The sequence below is a fragment of the Rosa rugosa genome, chromosome 4, assembly GCF_958449725.1.
Source record: "Rosa rugosa chromosome 4, drRosRugo1.1, whole genome shotgun sequence".
Taxonomy (NCBI): Eukaryota; Viridiplantae; Streptophyta; class Magnoliopsida; order Rosales; family Rosaceae; genus Rosa; species Rosa rugosa.
In genome coordinates, this window is record NC_084823.1 from 38,857,362 (window position 1) to 38,873,401 (window position 16,040).

General features: G+C 40.7%; 1 protein-coding gene and 1 long non-coding RNA gene across 10 annotated transcripts; one reads left to right on the forward strand and one right to left on the reverse strand.

Moving 5' to 3' along the window:
* The first annotated feature begins 4,327 nt into the window (after positions 1-4,327).
* Positions 4,328-9,267, forward strand: LOC133742966 (uncharacterized). 9 transcript variants are annotated; one of them, XM_062170700.1, is made up of 5 exons: positions 4,328-4,796; positions 6,689-7,769; positions 7,869-7,922; positions 8,050-8,274; positions 8,700-9,267. In XM_062170700.1, the coding sequence occupies exons 2-3, from the start codon at positions 6,691-6,693 to the stop codon at positions 7,873-7,875; spliced, it is 1,086 nt and encodes a 361-aa protein (XP_062026684.1). In that variant the 5' UTR covers positions 4,328-4,796; positions 6,689-6,690; the 3' UTR covers positions 7,876-7,922; positions 8,050-8,274; positions 8,700-9,267. The 9 variants fall into 9 exon arrangements, with proteins under 9 accessions (XP_062026684.1, XP_062026682.1, XP_062026681.1 ...); XM_062170698.1 differs by having other exon boundaries at positions 8,055-8,274; XM_062170697.1 differs by having other exon boundaries at positions 7,878-7,922.
* Positions 7,455-8,693, reverse strand: LOC133742968 (uncharacterized). Its single transcript, XR_009862843.1, has 2 exons — positions 8,536-8,693; positions 7,455-8,502 (listed from the first exon to the last, which is right to left on the reverse strand). It is a non-coding gene; the product is annotated as an uncharacterized LOC133742968 (long non-coding RNA).
* Positions 9,268-16,040: the final 6,773 nt, after the last annotated feature.

The window sequence follows — 16,040 nt, forward strand, 5'->3', positions numbered from 1 at the left end:
AGTTCTCTCTAGAGCAAACCTCTCTAAGAGCAACTCATCTCCCTCTCTTTCTCTTTCTCTTAGCGGTGATCACACTCCTAGTCCTAGTCTTCTCAGAAGCCGACTTTCAGTGCCACCAAACCCTCTGTCAACGTGCTTCGGTCCTAGTCTCCTCGGGAGCCGACGGTAGTGCCGCGACCACAACGGTTACAGAACCAGCCAAGCAAGGGTAACGCCCTAGCAACCCAGCCAAGCTAAAGTCACGCTTTAGCAAGATCTCAACATTTCCCGGTGATGTCGCTCTGCTCGATCTACAACATTGAGTATCGATTGTGTTAACAAGAAGAAACTTCAGCAAAGTCCTCACCACGAGGCAGAAAGAATCCCCACGACGAGGTTGGTGCTCTCCTCGTCCACAATTGCTTGAAAGAAGTCAGGTCAAGGGACACCCCCGACGACCGCACCCGAACGGTGCTGGCACGCCCGCGCAGAAAAGAGACTGTTGACCAGCTGCAGCAAAATTGGAGCCAAACACAGATTTTACTAAAAGAGAAACTGAAACCAAATTCCTTCTCATGGAAGGTACATAAAAAACATTGTCCAGAACTAATAATTTTCCTAATCCTAAATCGAGCTTTAAGGTTCCAATAGCCTTGACTGCCACTCTCATGCCATTGCCTACACACAGGTTCACTTCATCACTTTTTGGGATTCTCCTCCTTATGAATCCCTGCAAAGAATTAGTAATATGAATAGGTGAGCCTGAATCTATCCACCAAGACTGTGGTTCAACATTTATAAGATTAATTTCTAAGGAAAAAACTGTATTAGAAAAAATCTTACCCTTTTTGGCTAACCAGTTCTTATAGCCAGTGCAGTCCTTTTTCATGTGTCCTACTCTTTTGCAAAAGTAGCACTTGAACCTGAATGGCCTGTTTTCCTTGGCCACTGCAGCTGTTGAACTCTTAGTTATGGCTTTGATAGGCTTGAGCTTATTCTGGGGCTTTTTCCTTTTAGGCTTCTCAATGAGGTTAATGGTTGTAGCAGGTTGCTTTTCTTCCTTGATCCTAGATTCCTCATCCACACAGATGGATATAAGTTCATCTAGAGTCCAGTTTCCCTTTTGAGAGTTATAACTGGTCCTAAGATGACTAAAACTGTTAGGCAAGGAATGTAGTGCATAATGCACTACCTGCTCATCCCTAACCCCCATCAAGAGTTCCCTAAGTCTGCCATTTATATTGATCATCTTCATGATATGCTCTCTAACTCCCCCTGAACCCATGTACTTTAGGTCATGAAACTCCTTGGTTAGCCTAGCTGCTTCTGCTTTCTCACTTTCTTTAAACTTAGCAGCTATAAGTTCCAGAAAATCTGATGCTAGCTCAGGCTCTTCAATACTTCCCCTGACAGTCTTAGACATAGAGGTTCGAATGAGGTTCTTAGCCATTCTATTGGATCTATGCCACTTCTTGTAAAGATCAGTTTCCTTCTTAGTGCTCTTTTCAGTTAACTCTTCAGGTTTGTCCTCAGTGAAGCAATAGTCTATGTTTTCATGCATTCCCATGTAGTTTTCTACGGAGTCTAGCCAAGCTCTATATTTGGTTCCAGTTAACATCAAGACACTGTTCAAGTTCATGTAAGAGTTACCTAAGGAGCAAAACAAAATTCATGTGAGTTCTCAATTTTGTAAAGAAAATATGTTTAAGTTTTCTGTGTTTTATTTAGCTTTAAGCAACCAAAACAAGAACATACAGAAAACCTAAACAATCCATACTTGCATTCATGTCAGTCCATAACAAAAACAATATTAAGCATCACTTTTGAGCAGAAACTTAATATCCTGGAGTTCTTTATCAATATGCCATGTTCAATGAAAACAAGTTATCCAAAGAAATTTATCCACATCTTTAGACAGAAGAAAAATTTCTAAGTATCCGAATTTATTTTCATCAAGCATGCATACTGCTGTTTTGTATTCTAAAACCACACTTGACCACTTCTTTGGAAGATAAAACTGAAGCATAGTTTTAAAACACAAAACACAATTTCAGTTTCGTTACTCGATCAGGTACTTGATCAGTTACTTGGTCAGTTACTTGACCAGTTACATGTAATTGATCAGGTACATGGTCAGTTACTTGACCAGTTACATGTACTTGATCAGTTACATGGTCAGGTACCTGATCAGTGTTTTCTGCCAACATCAATGAAAAATGCTTTGTGCATCATAATCACTTATGCCAACAGAAAACCACAAAACCCATGAGCTTTTAGCTTTTATATTCTACCCAGACCATTGTCTTTATAAGAAATTTAAGCTCATGCATCTGTCAATTTCAACGATGTGTAAAATTTTTGGGAGATTCTGGTTCTTCATACATCGTCATACGATCACAGATGCAATACCATATAAACAATCAATTCAATATGCATATTCAAGCATAACCAAAATTGATTCGATTCCAAGAAACCACAGAACAATCAAGAAATTGTAAATTTCATCCGGTCACCGTCTACTCTAACCTAACGCACGCCGAGAATGCAACTAGGGTTCTTGAGCACAATCAAAAACTCAATTATCATGCTATGAATCGAAATCAATCTCACAGAAAAACCTGTTTTTGCTTTTTCCCCAATTTGCTGCTAAAAATCACAGCGGAAGCATGAATTTTATAATTACCCAGATGCAGCAATCGACTTAAGTAACTTACCTTTGATCAGGTACCTGACCAGTTACTTGGTCAGTTACCTGATCAGTTACTTACTTGGTCAGGTACTTGATCAGTTACATGACCAGTGACTTGGTCAGTAACCTGATCAGTTACTTGACCCGTAAAGCAAAAACCCTTAAAAAAAATTTTATGTTTGTTTTGCAAAACCCTAAAACGATTTTTCATATTTGTGAGCCTATGCTCTGATACCAATTGTGAAAACCATATACATGCTCACAACATATGCACAACAATCATAAAAGGGATCAAGGCTTACCTTCAGCAATCACTGGCATGGATTCCATCTTATGCAGCTGCTAAACACAATCACTGAATGTAGTCTTCTGTTACTTACCAACTTGCTTCTCAATGGACAGAACTTATGCAATAGTCGTGGTAGTAATCAGGGACCAATTCATCTGTATATATATGAGACTTAAACCTCAAGAAGCTTCCCATTTAAAGCATTCCTTGTCGGTTTAGGTTTCACTCTTAGATTCCTAATGTATCACAACTTGTAGCCTTTCTTGTAGACTAAGCAATGGATTACTATCCTTAATGAATTGATACACTACTTCATTAAGTCACTAGTATTGATTTACTGTTTGTATCCATGTTAAACTAGGATTGATATTAAGCTAATCATCAATTACTTTATGATGATATGTGTTATGTCCATATTTGATCTTACAGGAGGGAATGATGTTGTTTTGAGGGATCTTCTCCCCTTGGATGTTGGGGTTTCATACAGTTTGTGTTTTGGGATTCAATTGGCATCGGACAATCAGTACGGTAATCCATGTTTTTTAAGGTTTAATTTCCTTATATTGGCTCTTTATTTAGTTCGTTTGGGCTTGTCCATCGGACTTATATTCTGGTTCTATTTTCAGCTCTTTGGGCTTGCTTTGGGGCGGCTTAATGGATTCCTCATTACCAAAATAAAAAATAAAAAAAACTGTCAACTTATCTTTAATCTTCTTTGGTACCTTGAACATTCAATTGCATATAGCTCTCTGCTCAAGCATATACTATACTAGGTTTAGTTTTATTTTGGTATCTTAAATGTGACTGTATTTTCCTTAGTTGGTTTCATTGTTGCTCTTAGCTTGATCATGAATATGGTTATAAGTGTGTGCATATATATTGTAATTTGACATGCATTTCAGCGCCTCTAAACTTCTAGGTGCATTAAGTTAAAATACAGAAAAAATTACCTTTTAAAGATACATTTGTCTTCCACTATTACTCATTAAGGACAGGTAATCTCACACACTTTCTATTCTCTAGTTTAAGACTGATTTCACATTACGTATTTATAAGAAATCAACTTATGATAGGATGAACCCTTCGCTTCTATTCACTCTTCTATAGCCTAAATCTATTCCGTACGTGAAAGTCACTGACCAAGTCACTGTCCAAGTCACTGTCAATCACATGTTACTTACCAAGTCATTAGCTAAGTTACTGTTATATCCATGTCATTGGCCAGATTACATTGCATGTCACTGACCATATTACTGTAACCATATTACTGTAACACGTACGCTTAAGCTGCTTCGAAAGAGAAATCCTTTTAGGAGGCATGCTTAAGGCTTTTAAGAGGTCCAACTTGAAGACTTTTGGAGGCGTGGCTGGACTCGCTCTTATATAGGGGCCATTCTGCAAAACGAAAACGAAAACGAAAAGGAGCTCGAACGACCTGCTCACAGCACAGGAAAAATGCACTACGGCACGCCAATTTTACCAAGAGTACCCTTGTCGCTCATCATATTCTCTCTTACTTTCAATGGAAGCAAAGCAAACCCACTTCTACTTGCAAACATAAAATCAGATCAGGCAGGATCTGACGAAATCATCGATCAAGGATTTCAACGGAGATCGCCAGATAACGTGATTGCCTCTGAACCCAATAATCTGCCTCTCGATCAGATTGTGGAAAATGTTGTTGGGCCCGGCCCGTGCTGCTCAGCCCTAGTACTACTTTATAATAAAAGCCCCTCTCTCTTACGACTAACGGGGGGAAGCTAGGGTACTCTCTCCCCTGTGCGGCTACAGTCCCAAATCCTAGCCAGGGATCCTCATCTTTCGCCGCGTTTGACTCAGGTCAGCCACGGGTTTAGTTTTTATTTGTGTATGAAATCTGCTTATGCTTACTGATTCTAGAATCAGAAAAAGGTTATGGGCTTTTATAAACTCTGTGTATGCTACTTATTATCATGGAAGAGACGGTGTCCCGGTTTTGAATTATATGAAATATGAGATATTTTTGTTTGTGGGGACAGTGGCCTACTTGATTTTTAGCTAGAGACTCATAATTTCCTTTTCCTTCTCATATTCACAGCAGAGCTGGTGAGTTTAAATATGTTTTTAATCACGGAAATATAGAGAAATATAATCAGAAACGAAAATCCTGGTACAGTACAGAATGTTGGTTATTGTTAAAGGTGTTTTCTTGCACCACAGTGTAAGGATTTTGTATTGCTGCCGAATTTTTCACTTGTGCCAGTAGTTGTTTGTTGGTTCTTCTGCGGTTTATTTTTTGCAGCACACTATGAGATTGTATTGCATCTCTGCGGAGCATATCCGTTCTTTTTCATATCCATATCCATACACACAATGAGATTTAGCTACATTGAGCCCCCAAACCATTCTCAAGCTGCAATTAATGGAATCTATTCAGGCTCTTATTCTGTGTCATATCACACTGTTGGTCAATAATTTTAACCCCAACTACCTATTAGTATCCTAAAACTTTCTCTGAGACAGCAGGGTGTCCTCTTTGTGATTTATGATACATCCATCTATAATAATAGATAACAGAGGTGGAGTTAATAGAGAACAGAGGCCGACTTATGGACATGTCGACAATGGATGAAAGTGATGAAGATACAGGAAAGTAGAACAGTCTTCCTTCCTTTGGATTGCTGGAGTCTTCTAGTTGTTCAAGTGTTTCACTTGTCTTCTAGATGTTTCGTGTAGGTTTCATGCTCTTTGAATTGGGTCAAGTTTAGTTTACCTAAGGGATTGGCTGTCAAATATTAATAATCAGACTTTTAGGGGTCCTTTGAAGCTTTTAATGAGGGTCATTTTGATGCTTGGTCTGTTCTAGTGTCTTCTCAGGCTCCATATAAGGGCTACTATGTATTTGTTCAAATCAGAGTGAATGAGATTGAGTTTGTTTTGTTATAAACAATTTCCTGTCGATTGATTCGTGACAAGTCTTGTTGTGTGTGATTCCAGATTGCTCCTTTCTTTTCCCTTCAATCCCAGACTCCTAACCACAATCTCCTTCACCCCCCACACTACAGCCCACTCTAAAATCCATCCTCTTAAGTACTTAAACACAGATACCCCTAGGTTGTCCTACATCAAGCTACATATAAATTTCTGTAAACATCGGTTACTGTTGAGGCATTATATACCTACTGACGTTTTCACTTGTGAGAATCTTGCTATTGCAAACAGTAGTTATATAGCACTTCTGCATTTTCTCTTACTTCTTCAATGCTATCTTTTTTGCTGTGCATCTTGTTTTTGTATTTATTGCAATTATGTGGAGTATCTCCCTTCTATTTCCTAGTGTGTAACCATATTCTACCTAAAACAGTACAATATTTTTTTTGGTTAAAATCTGATGATTTATTCTATGGATTGAGTTCTCTATGATAATTTTGTGGTGATGATTTGCTGATTCACTTTGATCAGTATGTTTTATAAGAAGACTTGGGAAAATGGATAAGATTTTGCATTCTGCATTCCTGTGTTTACTACATTATATTGTATGGCTTCGTCATTGCTTTATTCTCTGCTAGTGTGATAATGGTTACTGGTTCACTTTGACTAGCTTGTTTGTAATAAGACATAGGAAAATGTGTAAGATTTAGAATATGCATTCTGTATTCCTGTCTCACTAAAGCAGATGGTATGCTTTCATCCGTGCTGCATTATCTGCCAGAGTCAAAGACACTAGTTTCACTTTTACTATCTATTTTCAGTTATGTCTATGAAGGGGGAGTCTTCATCAAAGCAGGGAGAAGAAATATCTGTTTTTGTATTGGTGACTACCTTTGAGGGTGACTTCCATGGTGCATTATTTGAAGTAAAACTGGATCGAAGAGGTCAAGTCATGGGTGGATGTGGAGCAACTCAGCCCCCACTACTTGATCCTATAGCACGTTTCTTTGAAAAGGATTGTAATATTCCTGAATTTTATACCTTCGGTGGTGTTTGCATATGCAACAAGTTATATCTATTGCTCAGTAGTGGTTCAGACATTGGTCCATGCAATGATGATGATGATGAGATCACCACTCCTAAGAAGCCTGACTCTTTGAATGGATACATTTTCGACATTAAGACTAGGGCACTCGTTAAGTTCAGCCCTCCCAAAGCTTCTAAGTCATCTGGAACTGTTATACATGCGTACGAGAAAATTTATTTTCTTTTAGATCCATTTTGCTTCCCATGTGAACCAGAAGATTCTTTCGAGCGCTATGATCCGATCAATGACTCTTGGGAATCACTGAAGCCTTTTCCGTATTCTGAGGATTGGGCCACAACAAAGATAACCGGTCACGCCGTTTATGATGGGTCCATTTTGTTTTCTATATATGGCCGCAGGCAACCGGCAGTGATGGCTTATCATGAAAAAAGAGATTATTGGGAGCCAGTCAAAGTTGAGGACTTTTGTTGGAGTGGAAAGGCCTTGGTTGTAGGCAATACTATGTATGCCTTATCCTTGCAACCTGGGGAGGTTATAGCATTCTCTGTCATAACGGATCAAACTGATGAAGGTCATGCTGCCTTTTCTCTTGGCAAGCCATTGCTGTTGTCAGGCATGGAGATTAAGTTTCCACCGAATCCTTCAAGGAGATCACAATACTTGGCTCATTTGGGTGGCCTGGAATTTTGTCTTGTCCAGAGTGGTTTCACGTACAAAGGCAATTATCGGCAACCTCTTTCTATCACCACATTTCGAATTGAGGAGGGAAACAATATCAAGATCTTACATTCAGCAGTTCGTGATGTGGATATTGAGGGCTTTAGTGGTTTCCTTGTTAGCTTCTGCTTCACGCAGTAAGTTCATCACCTTTTCTGGTCATTTCCTCTTTAAATAATTTTTTGAAAAGTCACTTTTATATGATTTCTGGTTCTGGTTTTATCTTTGACTTCGAGAATGTGAAGACATTGAACATAAAGCAGCCAAAACAAGAAGAAGAAACAATCATTGTTAGTTACTATCCTCACCTCTCAGTCATGATAAACTGTTTTAGATGTATTATTTAAAAGAATAATAAAAAAAGAGAGGCCTTTCTCTGCCACACTAAAATCTAAAGGAGCAAGTTGCAATGTGTAGCACAGTCCTGACCCTTACCTGAATTTTTGGACTCCTGGACGGGCTCCAACGGTGTTGAGGAGTAATTAACAGCTCTGCGGAAGGAGTGGTGCTCACGGGCCGTGAAGAAGGTGAAGGTTGTCGGTCTCCACAGAGTCATTCCTGTAATCATCATGGTGATGAACTTATCTCCCAAGCTTCGACTTTCTCGGGTTCTCAGCCGTGTTTGAGAGCAGATGGGATCTGGTCAGTTTTAATCCTTCAATCCAACATGGGGTTGTGGGACTTTCTATTCATTGATTTTACATTTTTTGTACCGTTCCGTATGTTATGGAGGTCTTAGTTAGAATCTACAACATTAGTTTCAGAGTACTGTTTAGTATGTCAAGGAGGTGTTAGTTTTAGTATTGTCAAATTTTATGCAAGTTTTGATGGGATGTTTAATTCTCACAAGATATTTGAACCAGTTGTCACCTGAGAATGGTTAATATTTGAACCAGTTGTCACCTGAGAATGGTTAGCAAGTATTCTTATTATATATTGTGTGTATATAGATTGGATCAAGGCTATTCGGTGAAACACTGAAAAATTTATCGTTACTTGGTGAATGAAAGAAAAAAACTGCAGTATCCATCTCACTGTATTTCTTTCTTCTATCTTACGTTTTTCAGAGACCCAACTCTGCTAGGGTTTTGAAGAACGCCGACCCCGTAACAGAGTGTCTTTGCACCCTCTCCATCTATGGACTCTTCTGCGTTTCTCCCTACTAACACTCTTTGCTGTCACTGGTGGGTGAGATGTGGTCTGCCCGGTGGCTGATCTGGTGTTGGAATTCGATGGAGATTGGTGGGTCGGTTTTGGTGACTTGATGCTACAACAGATGTACAGGGATGGTGGTGGTACGGGTTAACTGGAAATGAACTAGAATGCTTGTTGCGGCTTTGGGGATCTGGGAAGTACCGCCTGGTGGTGGCCTACTTTAGTTGCAGCGGTGTGCCGACAACAGAGAGACCCCTTATTACTTGGTCGGGTGGCACTTGGGCTGCTGGAGATCAAGATTGGCTCGGGTTTGTCAACTTCGCTGGTGGTCGAGTCCTCTTTTCTTTTGCTTTTACATTTATTGGATTCGTTTTGAGAAAGACATGATTAGATCGAAGCCTCCCAAAGTCTTCTTGGTAAACTATTTGTGCAATTACATATTTTCTCGTACTAATAGCGCATGCAGTGTGGTTGGTTTTGTATCCCCCTTGCCTTGCCAAGATCTGCATTCGAATCTTTACTTTAAAAAGAAATCAAGAGCAGAGACAATAGCTAGGCAACTTTAGATCAATGGAGGTAAAGATGAAACTGAATGATCTTAATTAGGAAGATGCTCGCCTCTTCATAGATGGTGATCTTAATCGTTCTAACTCCTAGCTTATGCTCATATGTATTAAAAAAAAAAGTGTATTTTAGTGAATATGTATGTTGTATTGTGAATGAGAATAGTTTAGGAAGTTTTGAAATAGAAGTTGAATTCATTAGATTAATAGCCAAAGGCTAGAGTCTACTATAATTTATATAAGCCGAACTTGGCAAGAAAAATCGAATTAAACTATCTAAGCTAAAGCAGATTATTAAAAACTCTGGGACGCTTACTTTTAAGCAAGCCTATCTAAGAATGTACGAACCTCGCCTTCTACGGAAAGGAAATTATTCAACTAGCTCCTTGCCAATCACGCAATTGTGGTACAAGCAAGAAACTAGAAACGTCATAGAAATCCATGCACTCTCACATAAGCTTCACCCCAATAACAGAATTTAAAAAATAACTATCTCCTTCCCTTTCGAGTTGGAGTGTTTACCCACAGACTGCTTCTTTTTGGGAGACTTGTGCTGCGCATTGCCCTTATCATGTTTTGAGGTCGTATGCTTATCACCAGAAGATGACCTATTCTTACTGCCAATAGGTTGTCCTCTCTTTCTCTTCATGCTACCAGAGGTAGACTCTTCCTGCAAAACCGGGTCCAGTCTAAGGTTTTCAGAATCCAGAATGAGGTTTCTCTTACCCACAGCCAAACTCAATTTCAACTTCTTAGGGGATATGGACAAGGCATCTTCACGACCTCGACGTTTTCCAGTGAGGTGCTCTGGAGTTCCGGCTGTTTCCTGGAGGTCACGCACCACCACCTACAGCTTTTGATTTGGAAACAAGGCGCTCAACGAGAGCTCACCGATCGGACCAGGGACTGGAGTCCGAAACAACAACGACGGGCACGGGGTAGGAACCCTAGCCCTCATACCACTAACGACCCCGCTGCTACTTGCTGTGCCAGAAGATGACGCACCTGCAGTCCCCTGCACTGGTGTACCACCACTAGTCGCCTCTGGAGCCAAACTCTGGGACCCCAGAACGGTCCGCTCAACATCATCATCATCCTCATCCTCATCCAACATGCATTACAAGGCCACAAGTTGAACACCGCCCAAAAAGCTTGTCATACCGGAACTTGCTCAGAAATTCAACTTCATCCTCCACTAGATACCATCGCTTGAAAGGCAACGGTTTATTCAATGGGATTTCAACCCTAATCCGAAGCTTCCCGGCCTTCTTGGCATTCTTGTTCCTGAAAATCTCCCAGGGTGTATCCAATCATAGTTATGACTCTTTCAGACCGGAACGCCAACGGGATCTCCTGGAGAGTAATCCAATACGACGCCGTGGTCAGGGGGACTTTTTCAACCGGCATGATGCCGTCATACCACGCCAACGCCACTGGAGCATGGTTATACCCCCATGGCGCACCGCGCCAGACCCGAACCCGATCAGCAGGGTCTGTTTGGCTCCAATTTTGCTGCAGCTGGTCAACAGTCTCTTTTCTTGCGCGGGCGTGCCAGCACCGTTCGGGTGCGGTCGTCGGGGATGTCCCTTGACCTGACTTCTTTCAAGCAATTGTGGACGAGGAGAGCACCAACCTCGTCGTGGGATTCTTTGTGCCTCGTGGTGAGGACTTTTGCTGAGCTTCTTGAATATCACCAAATCGATACTCGATGTTGTAGATCGAGCAGAGCGAGAACCACCGGGAAGTGAGGAGAACTTGCTAAAGCGTGACTTTAGCTTGGCTGGGTTGCTAGGGCGTTACCCTTGCTTGGCTGGTTCTGTAACCGTTGTGGTCGCGGCACTACCGTCGGCTCCCGAGGAGACTAGGACCGAAGCACGTTGACAGAGGGTTTGGTGGCACTGAAAGTCGGCTTCTGAGAAGACTAGGACTAGGAGTGAGATCACCGCTAAGAGAAAGAGAAGGAGAGGAGTTGCTCTTAGAGAGGTTTGCTCTAGAGAGAACTTAGATCATCTTAGAGATGTTGTTGTTGAATGTGAATGTGTGTTTTAGAATGAGAGGAGAAGGTGTTTATATAGGGAAGAAAAAGAAGAGTGAAATGATGAGTGGAAGAAAAATAATGAAAGTAGATCTAAGTTCACTTGTAAAATATGGAAAAGATAGAGAAAAGATGAAATGAAAGCAAAGCATGAAGGTGCAGCAACATGGAAGTGGTGATGATCTATTAAAGAGATTGTTGTAGAAAAATATATCCAAGGAAAAAGAGAAAAGCATCTAGCTTTCTTCATGTGGGTAGGAAACATGAACATGTGAATATTGAGCTGGTTTTAGGTCAGTTTCTGACCCTTTATTCCTTCAATTATTTCTCCAACAAGACTTCATTATATGCCTTCGACTTCTTCACATGAAATGTTCTACTATGAGTGTAGATCATCCTGACAAATTTTCAGATTTTTATTCCATGTGGTTGGGCCGAAAATGCTGCTGGACCTCTTACAGGTCCAGTTTTCCAGTTTTGCTTCTGTAGAAAATTGGGCTGATTGTTTGAAGGCCTTTCACTCAAAAAAAGCTCTGGCACTCTTCATAAGAAATGATCCTTGGGCTGTCTAGAATGGATCTGCAGAGTTTCAGCTCATTTCAAGTTCATTTGGTCAGTCTGCCGCCCCTCCTTCCTTGTTTAGCTCGGTTTCTCCTAGCCGAAGTAGGAAAATATGCTAAAGTTGACTTGTCATACTTCCATAGTAGGCTTTATTTAGCCTCTAAATATATATTTCGAACTTGTCGACAATATATAGCTTGAGCCACTGACATTGGCTCAATTTCTCCAACACATGCATTGTCAGGCCAAAATACTTATTTTGGGTCCAAACATTGCCCCCCAGACCTCGAAGTCAAAGGTCCTCTTCTTGACTAAAGAGGTCTTGAATCAACACTACTCTTATAATGTCGTTGCTCCAAAGCCACTTGTATTGGCTTGAATAAAATTACTTGAACAGTAGCCTCTCTCCCTCTTAATTATACATAGTGAGCATACATATATTAATCGCCAGTCTTCCTTCGCGAACCATCATTTGCGAGGCCATGTAATTAAAACCACTTCGCTGCCAACAATTCGCAACCCAGCTTTCGCCACAATTATTGGCAAAAATATTGATTTGACCTCCTCCACTGCTAATACCATACTAGGCATATTAAATGCCTCTTGTATATGTGCCCAGACCAATACCAATGGCCTCTTAAGTATATTAGCAAGTTCCAGCCACTATTAGGCAAGAACACAATTTTTTGCATCCTCCGCGACGCACAAATTTGAAACACTTTTTGTATTTTTGTATTTTTTTTTATTTTTTTTATTTTAATAAGACATTGTGAATCAAGGTTTAGACATGCGGCCCAAGTATAGTCGTCTAGACACAAATTTTCTTTCAAATCCTTTGGGCAACCTTACTGAAATGGCCAGGTGGGGGAGGGCGAACAAGAGAGGCAGAATCCATTTTGGCATGAGCTACTCCCACATAGTGGTTTAGGCCCATTTGCACGCACTTCTAGATTCAAGAACCTGTCATGAACGTTGTCCCCTTTCTAGACACCATTTCACATAGGCTATACTTACTAAGATGAGAAAGGTCATAAGTGTGAAGACAGTTCAACAAGTGTTAATAAAAGCCGCCCTTAACCTTAAGGGACCTGAACTAGGCACCAATAAGGAGTTTAGGCCAATATTAACAAAAGAGACTTCACCAATTCCGTTATGATTCACAAATGACGAAAATAAAAATGAAAACTGAAAATTGACAGGAAATTTAAAAACAAAGAAAGAAGTTAGCAGCACTATATTTGGCTAACCTCCAGAAGGCCACGGGGGAGGCCATCTATGCTTCACTCCAAGCTCCGATGTATCAAAATTTGTAGGGTAAAAATCCCTCCTATGAGAGCTTGTAGAAAAAGAACAAAGATACTTTTCGTTGAAGAATTTGGAGGAATTTGGCTCGTGAGAGGGGTATTCTTGCCCCCCAAGTATCTTTGTTGGTTGACGAGACATGATCTCCAATTGTAATTTGGAAGATGACGGTGTCCCAAGATCGGCTTTGTCGCCAACTGTCGCCAACTTCTCTTGATCAAAGGGATGATCATGGGTCATATCTTGCCCCCCATGCATCTGATCAGTAGCCACATATTTGGCTTGATCAGTGGAGACATCAGATATTTGTTCAGAGACAATTTTCTTGTCTGAAGAACAATCTTGTTGATGACGTTCTCCATAAGTAGCCTCTATGTAAGGCTGTGATTCACCAGTGAGGCCATTAGGTTAATTGCCACCTATAGGCAAATCAGCCTCATAAATGACCTCTTCTCGAGCGTTCTGCTCAATTTCTAGGTCCCAATCGCGAAACCTCTGCTTTGTTTTTGCGATCAAAATGGCCATGTCCCTGGCTTGCTTTTCTTTATTCCTCTCGATGTTGGCCATGATGATCGCGAGCTGTTCATCAATGCTTGCCCCCTCTGGGATGGGAATAGGCATAAACTCATCATTAATGGCGATATCGCCAATGGTGGCAACATTGTCCATCAATTCACTTTAGGAATTTCTTTTGGTAAAGATTTTCCCCTGGCATCTCAATGATAACGAAAAAAGACTCTAGTATAGTCCCACCGGGTGTGCCAAAATGTTTGGCTCCAATTTTGCTGCAGCTGGTCAACAGTCTCTTTTCTTGCTCGGGCGTGCCAGCACCGTTCGGGTGCGGTCGTCGGGGATGTCCCTTGACCTGACTTCTTTCAAGCAATTGTGGACGAGGAGAGCACCAACCTCGTCGTGGGATTCTTTGTGCCTCGTGGTGAGGACTTTTGCTGAGCTTCTTGAAAATCACCAAATCGATACTCGATGTTGTAGATCGAGCAGAGCGAGAACCACCGGGAAGTGAGGAGAACTTGCTAAAGCGTGACTTTAGCTTGGCTGGGTTGCTAGGGCGTTACCCTTGCTTGGCTGGTTCTGTAACCGTTGTGGTCGCGGCACTACCGTCGGCTCCCGAGGAGACTAGGACCGAAGCACGTTGACAGAGGGTTTGGTGGCACTGAAAGTCGGCTTCTGAGAAGACTAGGACTAGGAGTGAGATCACCGCTAAGAGAAAGAGAAGGAGAGGAGTTGCTCTTAGAGAGGTTTGCTCTAGAGAGAACTTAGATCATCTTAGAGATGTTGTTGTTGAATGTGAATGTGTGTTTTAGAATGAGAGGAGAAAGTGTTTATATAGGGAAGAAAAAGAAGAGTGAAATGATGAGTGGAAGAAAAATAATGAAAGTAGATCTAAGTTCACTTGTAAAATATGGAAAAGATAGAGAAAAGATGAAATGAAAGCAAAGCATGAAGGTGCAGCAACATGGAAGTGGTGATGATCTATTAAAGAGATTGTTGTAGAAAAATATATCCAAGGAAAAAGAGAAAAGCATCTAGCTTTCTTCATGTGGGTAGGAAACATGAACATGTGAATATTGAGCTGGTTTTAGGTCAGTTTCTGACCCTTTATTCCTTCAATTATTTCTCCAACAAGACTTCATTATATGCCTTCGACTTCTTCACATGAAATGTTCCACTATGAGTGTAGATCATTCTGACAAATTTTCAGATTTTTATTCCATGTGGTTGGGCCGAAAATGCTGCTGGACCTCTTACAGGTCCAGTTTTCCAGTTTTGCTTCTGTAGAAAGTTGGGTTGATTGTTTGAAGGCCTTTCACTCAAAAAAAGCTCTGGCACTCTTCATAAGAAATGATCATTGGGCTGTCTAGAATGGATCTGCAGAGTTTCAGCTCATTTCAAGTTCATTTGGTCAGTCTGCCGCCCCTCCTTCCTTGTTTAGCTCGGTTTCTCCTAGCCGAAGTAGGAAAATATGCTAAAGTTGACTTGTCATACTTCCATAGTAGGCTTTATTTAGCCTCTAAATATATATTTCGAACTTGTCGACAATATATAGCTTGAGCCACTGACATTGGCTCAATTTCTCCAACACATGCCTTGTCAGGCCAAAATACTTATTTTGGGTCCAAACAGGGTCCGACAACGTGAAGAGCACCCTTTGCTCCTCCGCTTCCTCCACTTGCAACGTTCCATTAATCCTCCAGGCGTTGCGGAACATCCCTATGAATGACTTGATCTTGAAGTCGTGGGCTGTGAGGAGTTTGCCCACCAAAAACACGTTTGCTTGTCTCAAATCCTGGCCCTGCGTTGGGCGCAAATCAATCTGCCTCTTGCCTTCAGCGATAGTAAGAGAGGTGGTTAGTCTAGCAGCCATGCCATAAATAGAGCTCATCTTGTTGACAAGGAGAAGCAAAGAAACTGAAACCCTAACCCTAGGTTGACAGAGAGTTGGCGACTTCTAACTAGGTTTTTTTTCCTAATGAGAATAGTTTAGGAAGTTTGAGATTGTGTTTCTAGTAAAATGTTAAAAATAAAAAAGTTAATAGGTGATGTATTAAATAGAAGATGTGTATTTAGTATTTAGTAATGTGTGAATAAAACTCTCCTGTTAGTAATTAATCTAAAAGAAAAAAAAAGGTTAAATATAGTAAAATCTCGATAAATGAATGCTCGATTAAATAATAAATTTCTCTAGTCCCGATTCTGAACTAGTGTATATTACTAAGAATCTCGCTAAATACGCAAGATAATAATTTTTCTAGATATATAAAGTAATAATTGAT